Source organism: Bradysia coprophila, unplaced genomic scaffold, assembly GCF_014529535.1.
Source record: "Bradysia coprophila strain Holo2 unplaced genomic scaffold, BU_Bcop_v1 contig_324, whole genome shotgun sequence".
In the NCBI taxonomy this organism is placed as follows: domain Eukaryota; kingdom Metazoa; phylum Arthropoda; class Insecta; order Diptera; family Sciaridae; genus Bradysia; species Bradysia coprophila.
The window spans coordinates 4,887,430-4,903,166 of NW_023503584.1; the positions used below are offsets into that span (position 1 = coordinate 4,887,430).

Sequence of the window (15,737 nt, forward strand, 5' to 3'; positions counted from 1 at the left end):
TTCTTATTTTTCTCAGACGTAGGAATTTCTGTAAAAGTTGAGATATTTTTTGGTTCAGAAGGTCAGAAACTTTTTACTCTTATTCAGTTAGACAGGCAGTTGGTTTTTGTGTTCCCCTGAATAATTCTATCATTTTCATCTTCTCTCTGCAGGACCTAGAAATCATTTCGTTTATATAGTTAACTCTAAATTTCGTAGTAAACAACGTTCTTGCCAATAAAATTACGCTTTTATATTCGCTTAAACTTAAACATTCTCATGCCTAATTTCCATTAACTTGCTTCAATGATTAAAATCTGTAATGGTTAATGTCTAAAGGTTTACAGTTGGTGATAATATTTTAACGTACTATGTATGCCGCTTGATTCCTAATCAATAAATCGATCTTTTTTTTCACATCTCACGACATTTTAAGTTTATTTTACGAATTGACAATAAATTGAAGTTTTTTGTTGAATTATTTTTCGGTTTTTTGTACAAAAAAAAGAAAATGTTTCCTTAACACATAACCTTAATACCTTAATTGTATTATTACATTTTATAATTGAATTGATTTTTATATTTCGAAATTTATGATTTTTTTTAGAAAATTGTTTTAAATCCAATTTTGAATACAGAAATTTTTATTTGGTATAAAACGGTTGATTGTTTTCTTTTTTTATGTCTCCATCATGAGTTGGCTGCAACACTTACCGTTGTAGATATTTATTTTCCCATTCATTTGTTTTATTGTCCCGACATAAACTTTTAGACAAACCGTACATCTGCCATTGCAATCATATCAAGCGTAGCGCTTAGTTTTTTTTTTGTATCATTAATTGCAGAAAATGTGGAATGTTAACTGAACTGAATGGATGGAAATAAATTCTCAGCGTAGGAATTGTGACAGTAACAGTTATTAAGTGACTCGAAATGATTTTTGTCAATTTTTGGATTATGAACAGATTATTGCCTCTAACCATATTTCCAATCAATTTCACGACGTCTAACTTTGTACATATAATACGCTTTCATTTACTGATCGTTCCAGGTAAATTGCGTGCATTTAGAGAAGAATAATGTCCAGGTCACAACTAGGCTTATTATTGGGAATTTAAATTTTTTAAATTCTAAAAAATTTCGACAAAATAATTGTTTTGGAATTCTGTTAGAATTTTTCAGAATTTTCAGAAATAAAGTTCCCAATAATAAGCACTGGGTCACAAGATTTATTATTGCAAGAAGATTTGATGATCTCAACGGAATAACATTGATTTTGAGATTTGGCTGAACGTCGATCTATTTTACGAGACGTCAAACTTACAATAAGATGCTCGTGATTACCAATTGAGAAACTGTGATAGCGAGAGTCTGAAAAAGAATGTCAATACGAACATATGTTCGATACAGTTTTTCGTATCGCTCAGAAACGTTCTGGTTTCGTACCAATCAGACTCTATCATCTCAAAATATTAAGTAAGCATAGTTATGGCGCTTTTAGGGCCACGCATCCCAAAAACTTAGGCAATTATTTTGCGCGTTTTTGAGACCTATCCACTTGGGTTCTTACTTACATAGCAAACAAAATAAACGCAAACAGAATTTTGAATACTTCGTTTTTGTCATTTCACCCTATTTGAAGAATTAAGTGAATCCGAGTGAATCTTACGACTAAATTTCGAAACTGATTACGGTCGGTTATTGGTGAAATTATTCAAAACACAAAACATCCAAAAATATCTCTACGTTCTAGCTGTCGAAGCTAAGCGTATAAGCAAAGTCCGTTGAGTTAAGCTTTTCAGTGATTTTTTTTTTATTTTTATTTTATCACTGGCTCTGGAGAGAAAAAAAACTTACGAAATCGCTCTGACTTTCATTGAGTCAGATATATTATAGGAACCCTTGTATTTGTATATTATCACCCAAAATTTCTCCTGTAAAAATTACACCCCATTACTCACACATTTCCTCCAATTGAAACACAACCACACAATTCCGCACGACCAACAAGCAATTTGCAGCATGTTTGAAATTGATGAACAACCGATTACCATCCCCGTTATACGATTTTCTTTTTATAATCTCCGTATACTCAGTCGAACTCGAACAAATTTTGTTTGTCTCTGTAGTTTATAAGAATGAACTTCTGTTGGTGTTGTTGTAAGACTCTATTAACTTCAACTTTTTGTATGTAGCTCTGAAACATTCTCCGTCAAAACGAAAAAGTCTATCCCGAGTAGCTCAAAGGTCCACGGAAGCAGACTCGGACAGTCATCGTAAGTATTACTTTCCAATCTTTTTCTTAAACGACTAACCAGAGTCATTATTTACTATCTGGTTTTTGTGTGTGTATACTGTTATTATGACTGTCCTGTGTTGTACTAATTGTTATATTCGGTTCGAGTTGATGAATGTTGAATGGTTTATAATTTTTTGTGTACAAGACCTGAGAAACAATGACGGTGTTGGTGCTATTTCATCGGTCAGAATTATTAATTTGTTGTCAATGGATCAGCGATGTTGTGTTAATAACAGTTTTCTAATGGAAGACCTTGGGGTCGATACTAAATCCTCAATTAAAAAAACTTTTCTTCGAAAAAACATTTGATTAAGTCAATTACCAGTCGTTTGTAATATGCTCATCGATCTTATTACATTTATCTGAGAAAAATTGACGCTGAGTCAGCGAAGCATTCCCATCTACTTTTAAGAAATGATTTTGTAAATATTTTTGAATTCATAAACGTTTCTTTATAAATATAACATTAGCTGTGGCTGGAACGTCATACCATAATCATCATCACCATCATCACAATAATGCATCAGCTACGAAACCGGGTGAGTCTACACTTTAATTACAAACGTTACTTTAATAAGCGAAGCTCCTAATCGTTACGTTAATGAACAAGAAAATTTAATTTGCGAATTTTTACAACAAGAAAAAATTTCTTTCATGCTGCGCTTTTGGATTCGGTGCTTAAAATAACCAATTAACTAATTATTTTCGTACCATTCGTCATTTGTAATATAACACAAAAACAAAAATTAAAATAATCAAACCATTAGCAACCCCAACCACTGCTGCTCCTTCTACGATATCAGTTGTTCCCTCAAAACCAATCGTAACAACAGCACCATCACAGACTAGTCCCGCTATAACGCTTCCGCCGCTTAAACAAAAAACTGCAATTGTAAAATCAAAAGTCCCTCCACCTGTTCCACCGAGAGGTTCTCCGAAAGAACGTAGAACCCATAAAACTGGTACGAGTCCGCGCGCCACACCACCAGGTAGATACAATTTTTTGAATGACAAATATTTTGCATGTACGACACGTGGCTCACACCCGTCGCTAGACACCGTTGAAAAAGAGAAGCATGTACCGTTGTTCGGTGATCGACGTTCCCCTAGCTGTGTAGAGGATTGGCTGGAAATTAACGACTTCGATGTCCCAGCGATAGTCGATAGTCCAATAAAGTCAGAAACTCCAGTTAGTTTACCCAAGAAAACGTTAACTATTCAGACACGGTTTCTACAACGCGAGAACAGTTTTCGTAGCAGTGGCGGTTCATCAGGTCATACCGTCAAGTCATTAATCGAAAGTTTCTCGAAATCCAATCCGGCTGAGAATAGACCACTCGCACCTTGTAGGACATTTGCTAATTCTACGAACCATGTACCTCAATCGTCAAATCATTTACTTCCGAATCCTTATCAAAACAGACCGCTGAGATTGTCACGCTCAGCATTCGCTTCTTTTCCCGATAAGGACACTCCAGCACCAGTGAATTCCACGCGCATCGGCGAAAATAAAGCGTTTGTGGTAACACCTAGAGTAACTTCAATAATACCAAAAACGCATTCTTCATCAACAAACAATCTGCTTGTGACATCTGTCTTATCTAGTTTAAAACCGGCTCGACGTAAGAAACGACCAGCACCTCGTGCGGAAGATATCTATACGAATTCAAAAGAGAAACAACAAATTATGCAAACCCTGTCCAATATGGACATTCGTAGTTCCGATGATAATTATGACGTTGTAATTGATAGCTTTAGCTTGGAAGGAGAGTTTGTTTAACAATTGTTTTTAGGATATTTCTTAATTCACTAATTACAGCATGTCACTTAACTACCATCCTGGTGTCTTCGAAAACCATTATTTGAATAGTTATACCATTACAAGAATGCACTACCTATTCATCTCAGATGAATCATCTAAATGTATCCGAGAGTTTTGGTAAATAAGTAACGATGTTGTAATCGGCAACTGTGGCACTTGAGGGTTAACTGGAGATTGCTGCAATTTCCAGTTAACTCTTGAATTTATGGTTTTACCAACAACCAGACACATCAACTACAATAGTTAACCGAAACAATAGAAAATGAACGCTTTTGTGAAAGTAAATGCTTACTGTAGTTACCCTCGCTTAATCAAAACATCTAGCTTGATCGTCTTAGCCTTTCAGAAACTATCGATAACGTCGGCATAATCTTATGTTAAATGATTGAAGTAAAAGATTGTGTGCCAAACAGTTCACGATACCGTTACTAAAAGGTTAAAGAAATGCCTGGCCATCAACTGTATACCTCAGTCATAAACTGTACAGAAATTTCATTAACAAAATCATTCTCCTCTGTGTAATCTTCTGCTAGGTACTGCACCCTCATGTTGCTCTACACCTCCTCCTGCTTTTGACGATATATCGGAAGGAAGTAGCATTCATCGGCCGCATCATCACGATGAACGAGGAAGTGTTGACCGTCGTGTTCACATGAGTGGATCGACCAGTCGCAGTACAGCGTATAGGGATGATACTGTCAGGTAAACACTTTGTTGGATTTTGTTAGTGTTTTGAATTTATTTCGTTTTTTTTTCACATTTTACTCTTGAAAGATTTCACGAATTGACCAAATCCACGTATAGTATTAGGTAATTGACATGTGATACAATTATTATGTTGAGGCTGCTGGTAGTGCCAAATTTTATTTGTTGTGAAAGTTCCTTTTCCTAAGGTTTTCTGCTGAAATTGATATTTGTCCTATGTTTTTTTAAATCTTTTTCCCATTTTCAGTTCGTATCGCTAACAATTAACAATTTTGAATAAAACGAGTAGGAATACGATGCTTTTTCTGTTTTGAGGTCGCAGTCGCACCGCATTAATAACTTTCAAGACTAACCAATTATCTGTCTCCTCAGACTATAAAGCCCCCTAATTGAAGCATTGTTAAGGTGTGGTTATTTGACTGGCCAAAATTTCATCAATATCATCACTTTCACTTGGTCGTCGTATTCGGATTAAATGTTTACAATGTCATAACTGCTCCTTATGGTTATTAGACAAAATTCATGACTCTGAACAATTCATTAGATTTTTCCGAGTTATTTACCGTATTTTCCATGCTATGATACCGCTCCTCTGTTAGAAAGTGCCAACAGAAAATGCTTTTGTTTTGTCTTCCTTTAAAGTGATCCCCGAGTTTTAAAGAAAAACTTAAGTTTATTCAATCAATTCAACAGTATATCCGAGATCCGGCTAGATCCTCATCTAGCTGTCGACACATCTAGCGGAAGTCAGTATGGATCTAGGGGAGCATTAGTATGGACACCACCAGCTTCGGTTGAAGGGTCAACGCCTACTTACACAGAAGGAACACCAAGTTTTACCGAGTCCAGTTCAAGTGGAGATATGGGTATGTGCACTGCGATAAAATGAATTATTCTGATGGCATTTCAACACGTCCAGACTAACCTAATATTCATTCGATGTTAGCTTTTTCAGGAAATTCGTCACCTTTAAACACGTCAGCATCCGATCGTCACAAGCCTACGGTGGAGGAGGCATTGAATTCATTAACATCGGAAATGGTAAGCAGCACAAAGGTTAAATGGGATAATGTTGGTGGTAGAAAATATTGAACGCTTAGGTAGTTACATTGAGACAAAACACAAAGATTATCTAAAAGATCCAACATTTTGCTAATGTCGCACTCGTAAAATCGTTGCCTTGAAATGAAAAAAAAAAATGAAGAAAAAGAACTAGAAAACAACAATCAACGTAAAATGTTGACTAATCGAATCAACGACATTGCTTCTGTAAAACTTTTTTTTTGTTTTCCCTGGGTTTTGGTTTTTATAATTCTTTGCTCATTTACACATTCACACACCGTTTGTGCACAGTCTGTACATTGTATTGCTGTACAAAATTCACTTAAAATGCATGACGCTGAGTCTTGCCGATGTTGCAATTCCTTGGAAGATAATATCGTCGTTACAAGATAACTGATTTATCAGTTTGTTGATTTTCGTTGGATTTAATGGTATACGTATACATTGCTTTCCCTGAAACAACAGGAAATATTGCAATATCACAACAAAGGCCGTTTAGCTTATATATATATATATATATATATTATATAAACGCTAAACTCCAATTTATTTGTTAAAAAGAGGTCAAGGTCAGCGCATATGAACGCCTAGATTTCGCTTACACACTTGTAAAAACCGCTTACACGCCTCTGCGTATGACAACACTAATGTTTATAATATTTGTGTTCGTGGCATAAAGTCCGTGTTGAACAACTTGAAGTTTTTGTGTTTCTTATTTTAATTTTATTTCTAGCCTCCACCAAAATCGTCTTTTTTTAAATTTAATTTTGACTTCTTTTGGTGGCAAAAGCGGAGTTAAAAAATATAAAACTAAAACGCCAACGTGACGTTGTAACAAATTGGCAAATAAATGTGAACATTTTTTCAGTATGTTCACACCCTGATGGTTGCACGAGACAATATATCTCGAAAGATAAAATCTCTTTTAAAATTTAACACGAAATTTTAATTTTAAACAAATCATTTTAAGTCGGACTTTTTTGTCAGACGTTTCCGAACAAAATATTCTTTTCTCCTATAATTGATCTTTTAGTGTGTTTTAAATGTTACAAAATTAGATGGATTGTTTTGGCTGCATGAAATTTATCAGAGTCTAGTGATTGAAGCTTTTTATTAGCAAGGCGAATTTGTTGTTCATTTTTCATTTAACGAATTCAGATAGTGTTTGAAGAGATATCATTCAGTTCTACCAGTTCTTACCGTGATCTTCATTTTGAAGTTACGTGTCATCTACCTTTGCAATTAACAAGTCTGCCGTTTGTCAAATTTAACCTGCTATATTCAGCTCGCTAAAGTTCAATGACGTCCTTCTCTGGGCGGTAGATTAAAAACGTCGAAAACAAGGTTCAGATTTTTTTTATCTAACTGAAAACTTGAATTTACCTCTAAGGAGGCACCTACTATGACTCCTTGGGCTCCTTCTTTATGAGATAAATTCAAGCAACAATGCAAGTAAATACTGGACTTTTTGTTTCTTGGAAGTATTCCGAGTTATGTGCTCATCGGCTATGTCTTGCATAGATAAAATGCACGCGAAAACTGGACTCGCGGCTTTTCATCCGTCGTGACGAAATAATCAATGACAAAGCATAAACAATTGAAAAGTTTAGATTTGATGTGAAGTTAGCTGAGTCAAGTCTAAATAACTATTACAAGGAGCACTAACTTAAAAATATCTGTACAGAGATGTAGGAAGAATCGCCACCTGATGAAAATAATTTGATTTTCTTTGTCCCCCGTCCCGTTTTTTTTTGCCGTATTAAATAAAATATGGAAAACAAATTCGCCGATTTTTATGCCTACAGAAATGCATTACAACTAGACTCGCTCTTTTATTTTCTACGGGCATACATAACGTGGCCGCGCTAAGAGATTACTGTGATATATTAATTGAAAAAGCTTTGTTTTCCTTTTGCTTTGGATTTGAGTATGTTTATTACAACCCACAAACAAATAATTTATTTTCTAATCAAGAACAAAATCAAAAACCAAAAAAAAAAATTATTTTTCTTTCATGCGGCTTTATCTCCTAAATTTGAAACAAAAAAAAAATTGTTAATTTGATGTGGACCCCATTTATCATTCATACAAATTATAGCTAAACTTGCGGTGTCAAGTTGATTACGATTATGAATGAAAGACTTTTATAAACACAAACAATAAAATTGTATAAATGAGACAAAACCAACAACGCGCTTTGAGAATCCAGAAACATTGAAGACAAAAACCAACAAAATAAAAGAAAGCAAAAATGTTTCTGGGAAAGTTTTTTTTTGTTTCTTTTGAATGAAACAAGTAAATTAAATACATTTAGAGAAAATTATGTACAATATAATCATCGTGTTAGGCTTATACATCCGTAGTGGCTATTAGTCAAAAAAAAAAAGATTTTCAACGGCAAGTCATCGACAAGTTATCGGCTAAAAGACTCTGGCCTGTGTTGTCTTATATATAGCGAAAATGTATGTTATAACCAATAAAGTAAAAGATTTTGTATCAAAAATTAGCCGATACTTGAAACGAAAGGACTAACAGAAATTTCTTCGTGGCTTGCCGTTATTAAAATGGATTAGTTGTGGTAACGATGTCGTAAAGCTACGAATTTAATTGCTTGAAACTCTTGATCGAACCATTTTCGAAGAAAGCTAAGACGGAAGTGCTTTTCATAGATGGTAAAGAAAAGCTGCCTTGCGCCTTAGAAGATTTTCAAATGATTGACTTAGTAACTATTCGACATTACTATCCCCACTAGGATAACGATAAAATATTTGTTTCAAAATATACATGTCCCATATCGACATTTTGTCGATTGTTTTTTATTCTAAAAATGTTAAATGATAAAGTAATTGCTGGACCGCAGACTATTCCTCCAATAATTTTTATTTATATTTAATAATCGCACGATACAAGTAGCGAGCTGGAGTTTTTCGCTCAGGATGTGTAACCTATTTAACATCTCGTGCGAAAAACATCACAAACCAAATAGAAACTATCTTCGAATCCCCTAACCAATATCAATTATGAATGAACAAGCTCAAAATTGGGATTTTACTAATTTTACCAGTTCCTTACACAGGTCATATTATTGGTACATTTATTAACCGAATTTACTGAAATTTACCAAAGATTTACCGAAATTTACCGAAAACCAAAATTCGGCAAATATTTGGTAAATTTGGTGAACAAACCAATTATAATCCCTGTCCAGTGTTAGTATCCAGTGATGCGATCCATCTTTGATATGCCATTTTTCACATTGTGAATTCTTACACCAAGTCTAAAAAATTCAAATTCCTTTACTAGACTTCTAGAACGATTCCTTCATGATCTCGATGAATTTGTGTTTAGAACACCAATCCGTTGTTTTTGGAATTTTTTGTTGATTAAATTACTATTTTCAAACATCCATTCTGATAAATTAGAAATAGGTTAATTTCTGAGCCATCTTGTGCCGGACTGGGCATTCAGATGAAAAAATACGAGAAGGGTACTTATAAAGATTGAAATTATGATGCGGAATTCGGTGTTAGTTGATTTTGTACCAGTGATTTTTTCTACTAAAATGAATTGCGACGAGTCTTACGTTCAGCAATTACTCAACACCATACTAATTTTTACCAGTTATTTACAATCGCCGTATTAGGTTAGTTGCTATAGATAGATATTGTTAAGCAATAAACAATAAAAAATAAAAAAAGAAAGAAAATTGAATGTTGAGAGAGGACATGATGTTGAAAGTTTGTTGTTTTTTTCAACACAGAAAAAGAAATGTGATTTAGAAAAGATATTTTCCATTTAAAAAAAGTAAAAAAAGAAAAATCTCGTTTATTACTTACTTAAATACTAATTTTTATTTATATTCAAATTAAATGTGCAATGAATTGATGAGAATAATAATTAATAAAAAAAAATGAAAAATGTGATTATTTTACCATATCTACGTTGCTAAATTGTTCAAACTTAATAATGTCTGTGTATTATAATATGTTGCTAATATGATTGTCCGTTTTTTTATAATATGATAATCGAAAACATTTTTTTAACAAAATTTTCAAATTTAATTCTAATTTAAGTTTTCGAAACAAAGAAAACATTTGTCCCAGTTAAAAACCATTTCAAAGTTTACTTTTTCATGTTCTTATCTATTCATTTTTGTGAACGAGCTGCCTAGTCGCTCTAGACTCTGTAGCAAACAAACATTTAATACAAAAAAAATTCACAAATTTAAGACGATTTAAATGTGATAAAGTTTACGAAATGTGCCTCATTATTGGCATTATAAATTAAAATATTCCATCGTGTTAAACAAATAAATTAAATTCTCTCTCCCCAATCCAATTATCAATTATAATCCTGATCGTTACAGTTATTCTGAGTATTCTGTTGCGTGTGACTGTGATGCCAACAGTTCTGGGAACAGTCATGCGTCATATTCATTGGATTTTTATCTTTGATTGTTCAATTAAATTCTATTTGGGTTTCTTAATGTTGTTCAGGTATCGTTGTTTTATGATGTGCCGAGAGACAAGTGTGCAAGATAAATCAAAAATAGTTTTTTTTAGATGGGAAAGACTTGCATACAAGACCTTTAACAGACAGATTCTGACACCAAAATATTTTTCTCAACTCAGTAAATAAAAGATAAATTTCGTTTTTTGATAAGTTGTATGCAACTCGGCGATAGATGTGTTTTCGTAACTAATGTTGAAATATCGCGACTGCGCAGTTTAGAAAAAGTGATGTTCCTAATCTATACTAAAAGGATTTTTAGGCGAATTCGATTCGCTTTCATTCGCTAATCTTTTGGCATGCGTTAGGAATATTAACTATGTTAGACACACGATGTGTTTCGTCACACTCGGCCGGCGTAAACATTTGTCACTCGGTTGCGTAAATAACCAGTTCTAAGCTTATGTAAATAAACTTTGCATTCGCTAAAAGGAAAGTCCTCCAAAAGATGCATCCCTTACTCCTACGACTCTTTTATTTATTACCTTAAACCATTGTGCAATCCATACTACAATTTTTATGGTTCGTTCACTGGATCAACAATCAGAAATAAAGTGAGTCTTCCATAGAATCTCTATTTCAATTTCGTTGTAAAACGTGTGTCGGCTACGAGATTTTCCTGAATTTTATTTAGTCAGTAACGCCACATTTTAATCTCGCATCTGGTAACATAAATGAATTTATTCGTGATGGGTAATAACAACTCCTCTGTGACGTAGCATTTCTTGAGGAAGTACAATTCTCGAGAGATCGAGAACTGGTTATACCTAAAGTTCCATTGTAATTTTTTGTGCTCAGACAGATAAAGGGTTCATTTAGATTCACTGTCCACGCTGACAGCTGCCAGGAGGAGAAGAAAAGTCAGCAATAACAAATTCTATAATTTCTGCCATCATTTTCTGTCTATATACTGCGTTGCAGTTGTATAAATATTCCAATTAAATAATAAAATTCACAAAAAATTGAGCAAATTTCTGAAATAGTTTCTTTGTTCCCATCTAATTGTGAACAACAAATTCGACAATTTTAAACTAAATTGGGCCAGAATGGAATTTTAAATGAAAATTACTAACTGTGTTCATTGGAAACATGTAGGTATTGAATTTTTGAAACGAAATTAGTAAACCAGCTACAATAAAGAAAACCTTTTTTTATTACAACAAAAATGTGTCATGTAAATATTTCGAAAAAAATTAAAATAAAAAAGTTAAAAAAAAGTTGAAAAAAAATTGTTACGACTCAAGTTTGTAAATGTACATTAAATTAACAGACATGATTATGTGTTACGATTATTATATATATCATTGACAAAAAAAAAAAACAAAAGTTGTATTTAAATGACAAAAAGAAAACAAAAACAAACAAAAAATAGTTAAACCCAATAATACAATTATACATTTAATCAAATTGAAAAGAAAATTTCTTTTAATTTTACTCCGAATAATCAACGACACGTTCTTGTCAAATCAACAAGCCGAATCATCTGATATCGATAACAACGTCAAAAATACGCCACTTACTTTGAATATTGTCTTTATGTAGCAAAGGCCAAGGTTCCGAAAGAACAGATTAATGACAGTATAAAACAGGTATGGCCTAATGTTGGCCCGGAGGATACAAAGTTATTGTAACGCACTCATTTTCATAATATTTTGACATAGATTATGAGTGAGTTCAAGATGAATCGGCTGATCAGCTGATCGGTCATACCTGTCTTATGACTTTCACGAAGGCGTCTGACACAAAATTGGTTAAATTGACTCATTCAAGATTGGGTGGAAAGTCAACATAAAGAAAATATTTCTTAGTTTTAACTTAAATTCTCATAAGTTTTCATAAACTTAGTCGGCTCCATAAAGAAAGGGTGATCAACTCAGGGTCACTGTTCTTTCAGAACCTTGACAAAAGGTTTCAATAGAAGTAAAATACACATTTCATCAACACTAGGTCAAAATAGATTTAATGGTTAGATCGTGATACGCTCTTGCTCGTAAGAGTTCTTTAAAACACCCTTGTTAACTATGAATTTTAACCAAAGACCTTATTAACAGAAGAAAAAACCTTTTTACATACAAAAATATTGAACTTCAACTCATTTTAACATATTCTTTAACTATACTTTCAGACGCGGCTTTGATGTTACACGAGGATCATTTTTTTGCCATTTAAAATTAAACAAAACAAACTAATCGAATATGGACATTAATAACACACAAAGATTATAATTACTCTCATTTACACTGAATTTTTTAAATTTATTTATACTTAACTTAGAACACACACACTCCAATCCACATAAATGATGCACATCAAACGAAAGTTCCCTAACCTAGACGAAAAACCACAACAAAGAATTTACTTAAATTAAAAAAAATTACATTTTTGTGATGTTTTTATTTTTTGTTGCTACAAAATAGTTTTATGTTAATGAATTTTGGAAGTGAATGTGTGTGATCAGTGAACAAAATATCAAATTTAATATACCAATCTAGGCTGCCATTTGACTGATACGAGGAAAAATGCAAAGATTTATTGTTTAAAAAACATGTTTATGGTTTAGTTAACAGTTTTTTTTTTATTATTAATAATTATTTATGAGCCACAAGTTACTGAAAATAAAATCTTATTTATTCACAACTGTTAAATTCCGTCCTTATTCTTTCTTATTTTAAGTACAACCAGTGACAAAATAATGTTCAACCACGCTAGAATATCATTATGTCCGTTTTGCGTTGTACATGTACCAGCTGGTTGAAGATTTCACATATTGTGCACTAACTGTAATCGCTTTCGTGAGTAATGTTTTCGTGAGAAGAAAAAAAAAACATAAAATACTGATAGACACAGTCAATGTAACGATCTTGTCACGGGAAAAATCGTTAAGTTTACCCAAATTTCACCTATTTTCCACGATTTTTTTAAAGCACAGTCTCCGTTTATAAAAAATCTTAAATACATCTTAAAGACACGTTCGCGATTTATGTGTATTCGAAGTGTTAACAAAGCGGATCAACCGTTTTCAAAACGGAGACTGTGAGATTTGTGCTTAACGTCTCTGTCTCTAAATTTAACAAAATTTTTCCTTTTAAATTTTAAAAACCTTTGTGAAATGTGGTAAAAAAGGAATTGTTTACCAAAACTCTCTTAGCACAATAGAAAAACCTTTTGTGTTCATCGAATAGATTTGTGACTGTACTCGTGCACGGTCTCATTTCCAATTCCCTAGCTTGTTCTTTTTCATTTCTCTAAAACAAACTCCCTCTCCAGGCCGTGACTGATTTTTCTTTATTTTTTTTAACTTTTCTTATTTGCATCAAAACTATTCTTTTTTCGCTCTATATGAATGCTGCTTGAAAGCTTTGTGTGTGTGTGTGTACCTTACATTCATTCACTCGGTCTCATTCAACCATCCACCAAAAGTAACATTTATAAGCAACTTTCTTCAGAGAACGATCAGGAAAGAAAAAAAAGAAGAAAAACCTCCAGTAAGGCAGGTCCATTGACTACAATGGCGAAAATGAGTGAAGGCTCATGTTCATATTAAGACGAATATTCACTAAGAGATACTGTGCTTGGGAATTCCAAAGATTTACAAGCCGTTTCTGAAATAATTTCTTTTATTCACTAATATCGAAATGAAATTTTATTATGAAAAGTCTGTGTTTACGAGCAAATTTTACACCAAAAAGCTCGTCGAAAAATACAAAAGAAGCTCAAGATTTTCTTGGGCGTGCGGCCGGCACCAACCTTCCTTGTAGCAGTTCTACCGATCTCGTCTCGAATTCCAATTCCTGCTTCGACGAAGGGGAATTAGATTGCTTGGTGATCTTTTTGGCAATGTTTTTCGGATGCACTGTAACAAGACGAATGATTCTATCAATTTTTTGTTTCACTCTAACACAGTGACGGTGAAAGTGTTTATTGAGTGAAATCATTCACATGCATCAATTCACTTACAACCATTCCACGACTGATATGCAATCGATTCGATTTGTGTGCAATAACTTGGATCGAAGGAAAATGACGTGAGAGACAAATCGTTTGGAAACATTTTTTTCGTTGGAGTCACTTCGAGACTGTTGCTTTCGGTTTTTCTTCCACCTCTATCTTGCATGTTCTGAATAAATGTCCTTGTATTGCCGGATAGCTCTTTACCATCCAACACCACTGTAATGAGACACTAAATAGAAACAGTGATTTATTACACATTTTCCACTCGTACCAATTGTGGGTGCTTTAGCCATTATCTTTTCCTTGTAGTGAATGTCCTTTTGTGCAGGACATCCTGCAAATTCAACTTTTCGTAGTACAGGAAGGCCACGTATACTTTCACCAATTTCTGTTGGACATTCAAATTTATTTTCGGCGGCAATCAGTTCGTTTAAACATTGTAGAGTAGGCAAAAAATCTAAATTGACGAGTCCCAATCCTGTCACGTTAAGTACTCGCAGTTTTTTCTGCAATGAAACATAAGCTTGTCTATTTACAGACTCAATGGATGAAAATATTTTAACAAACTGATAGGACATCAAGACATCCAAGATCAAATGAAAATTCGGTTCCTTCATTCAATCGTTGCCTTTCGATGTGTAACTCTTCTAAATTGGTTAGTTTTGCCAAATTTTCTAGTCGTGATATTCGATTGTTCCCAAGAAAAAGGGTTCGCAGACTTTTCAATGAGCCAAGGTTTTCGATTCGATCAATTTGGTTCCATTGTAAGTAGAGATGTGTCAGGTGCGTTAATTTTGTTAGATTTTCTATTTTAAGGATGGCATTGTTGTGTAGATATAGCACTTTGAGGTGACTACAACTGGATAAATCGCCCTTTACGAATGCAGGAATGGGTGAGAAAGAATTTCGCTTTAAATCTTTATCTATCAACACTTACAATTTTTTCGATTCGCTTTCCATTCAAATGAAGATGAGTCAGTTTCTTGATACGATCAACTTTGCTCTCATTTTTACGCACGTAAATGCTTTTAGTGCCTTCATACCGTTCAATAAATTCGATCGACGAGGACATGTTTTTTTGAAATGGTTAGACGGTTCCAACCGGAATGGTAATGTTAACAACGAAAATGACAAACTAATTTAAATCGAAAATAACCAGGGACAATAGAATTGAATGGCATGTCTTGTTCAAATATATAAAAATATCAAAATAAAATATTAGTCGCATGTATAGCATGCATCCTCAATCTCCATTGTATTCGAAACTACATATACAACACCGACACCGACATGCTATACATGATGTCGTAAGAATGTTGTTAGAGGTTGTTTTCTTATACAAATCATGTTTATGTTACTTACAGAGCCATATAGTTTAAAAGAGTGAAATCGATCAAACAAATCCTTCAA

At 33.4% G+C, this 15,737-nt stretch overlaps 2 protein-coding genes across 17 annotated transcripts in view; one reads left to right on the forward strand and one right to left on the reverse strand.

Moving 5' to 3' along the window:
* LOC119079632 (phosphatidylinositol 4-phosphate 5-kinase type-1 alpha) overlaps positions 1-13,021 on the forward strand; it is a 23,763-nt gene extending 10,742 nt beyond the window's left edge. For 3 of the 16 annotated variants that reach the window (XM_037187637.1, XM_037187641.1, XM_037187643.1), the window contains 8 exons: positions 2,175-2,255; positions 2,749-2,817; positions 3,046-3,267; positions 4,634-4,802; positions 4,875-4,910; positions 5,499-5,671; positions 5,752-5,846; positions 6,601-7,766. In XM_037187637.1, coding sequence (XP_037043532.1) covers positions 2,175-2,255; positions 2,749-2,817; positions 3,046-3,267; positions 4,634-4,802; positions 4,875-4,910; positions 5,499-5,671; positions 5,752-5,846; positions 6,601-6,666 — 911 coding nt within the window. In that variant the 3' untranslated portion in view covers positions 6,667-7,766. Of the gene's footprint in view, positions 1-2,174; positions 2,256-2,748; positions 2,818-3,045; positions 3,268-4,633; positions 4,803-4,874; positions 4,911-5,498; positions 5,672-5,751; positions 5,847-6,600; positions 7,767-7,965; positions 11,341-12,501 lie in introns of those variants that run through there. The other 13 variants (XM_037187648.1, XM_037187646.1, XM_037187642.1 and 10 more) reach the window with 10 other exon arrangements.
* A 992-nt stretch (positions 13,022-14,013) lies between these two features.
* Positions 14,014-15,529, reverse strand: LOC119079642 (protein phosphatase 1 regulatory subunit 42-like). Its single transcript, XM_037187666.1, has 5 exons — positions 15,265-15,529; positions 14,895-15,200; positions 14,599-14,833; positions 14,334-14,543; positions 14,014-14,229 (listed from the first exon to the last, which is right to left on the reverse strand). Exons 1-5 carry the CDS (start codon positions 15,397-15,399, stop codon positions 14,090-14,092), a joined length of 1,026 nt encoding a protein of 341 aa, XP_037043561.1. The 5' UTR covers positions 15,400-15,529; the 3' UTR covers positions 14,014-14,089.
* Between the last annotated feature and the right edge of the window lie 208 nt (positions 15,530-15,737).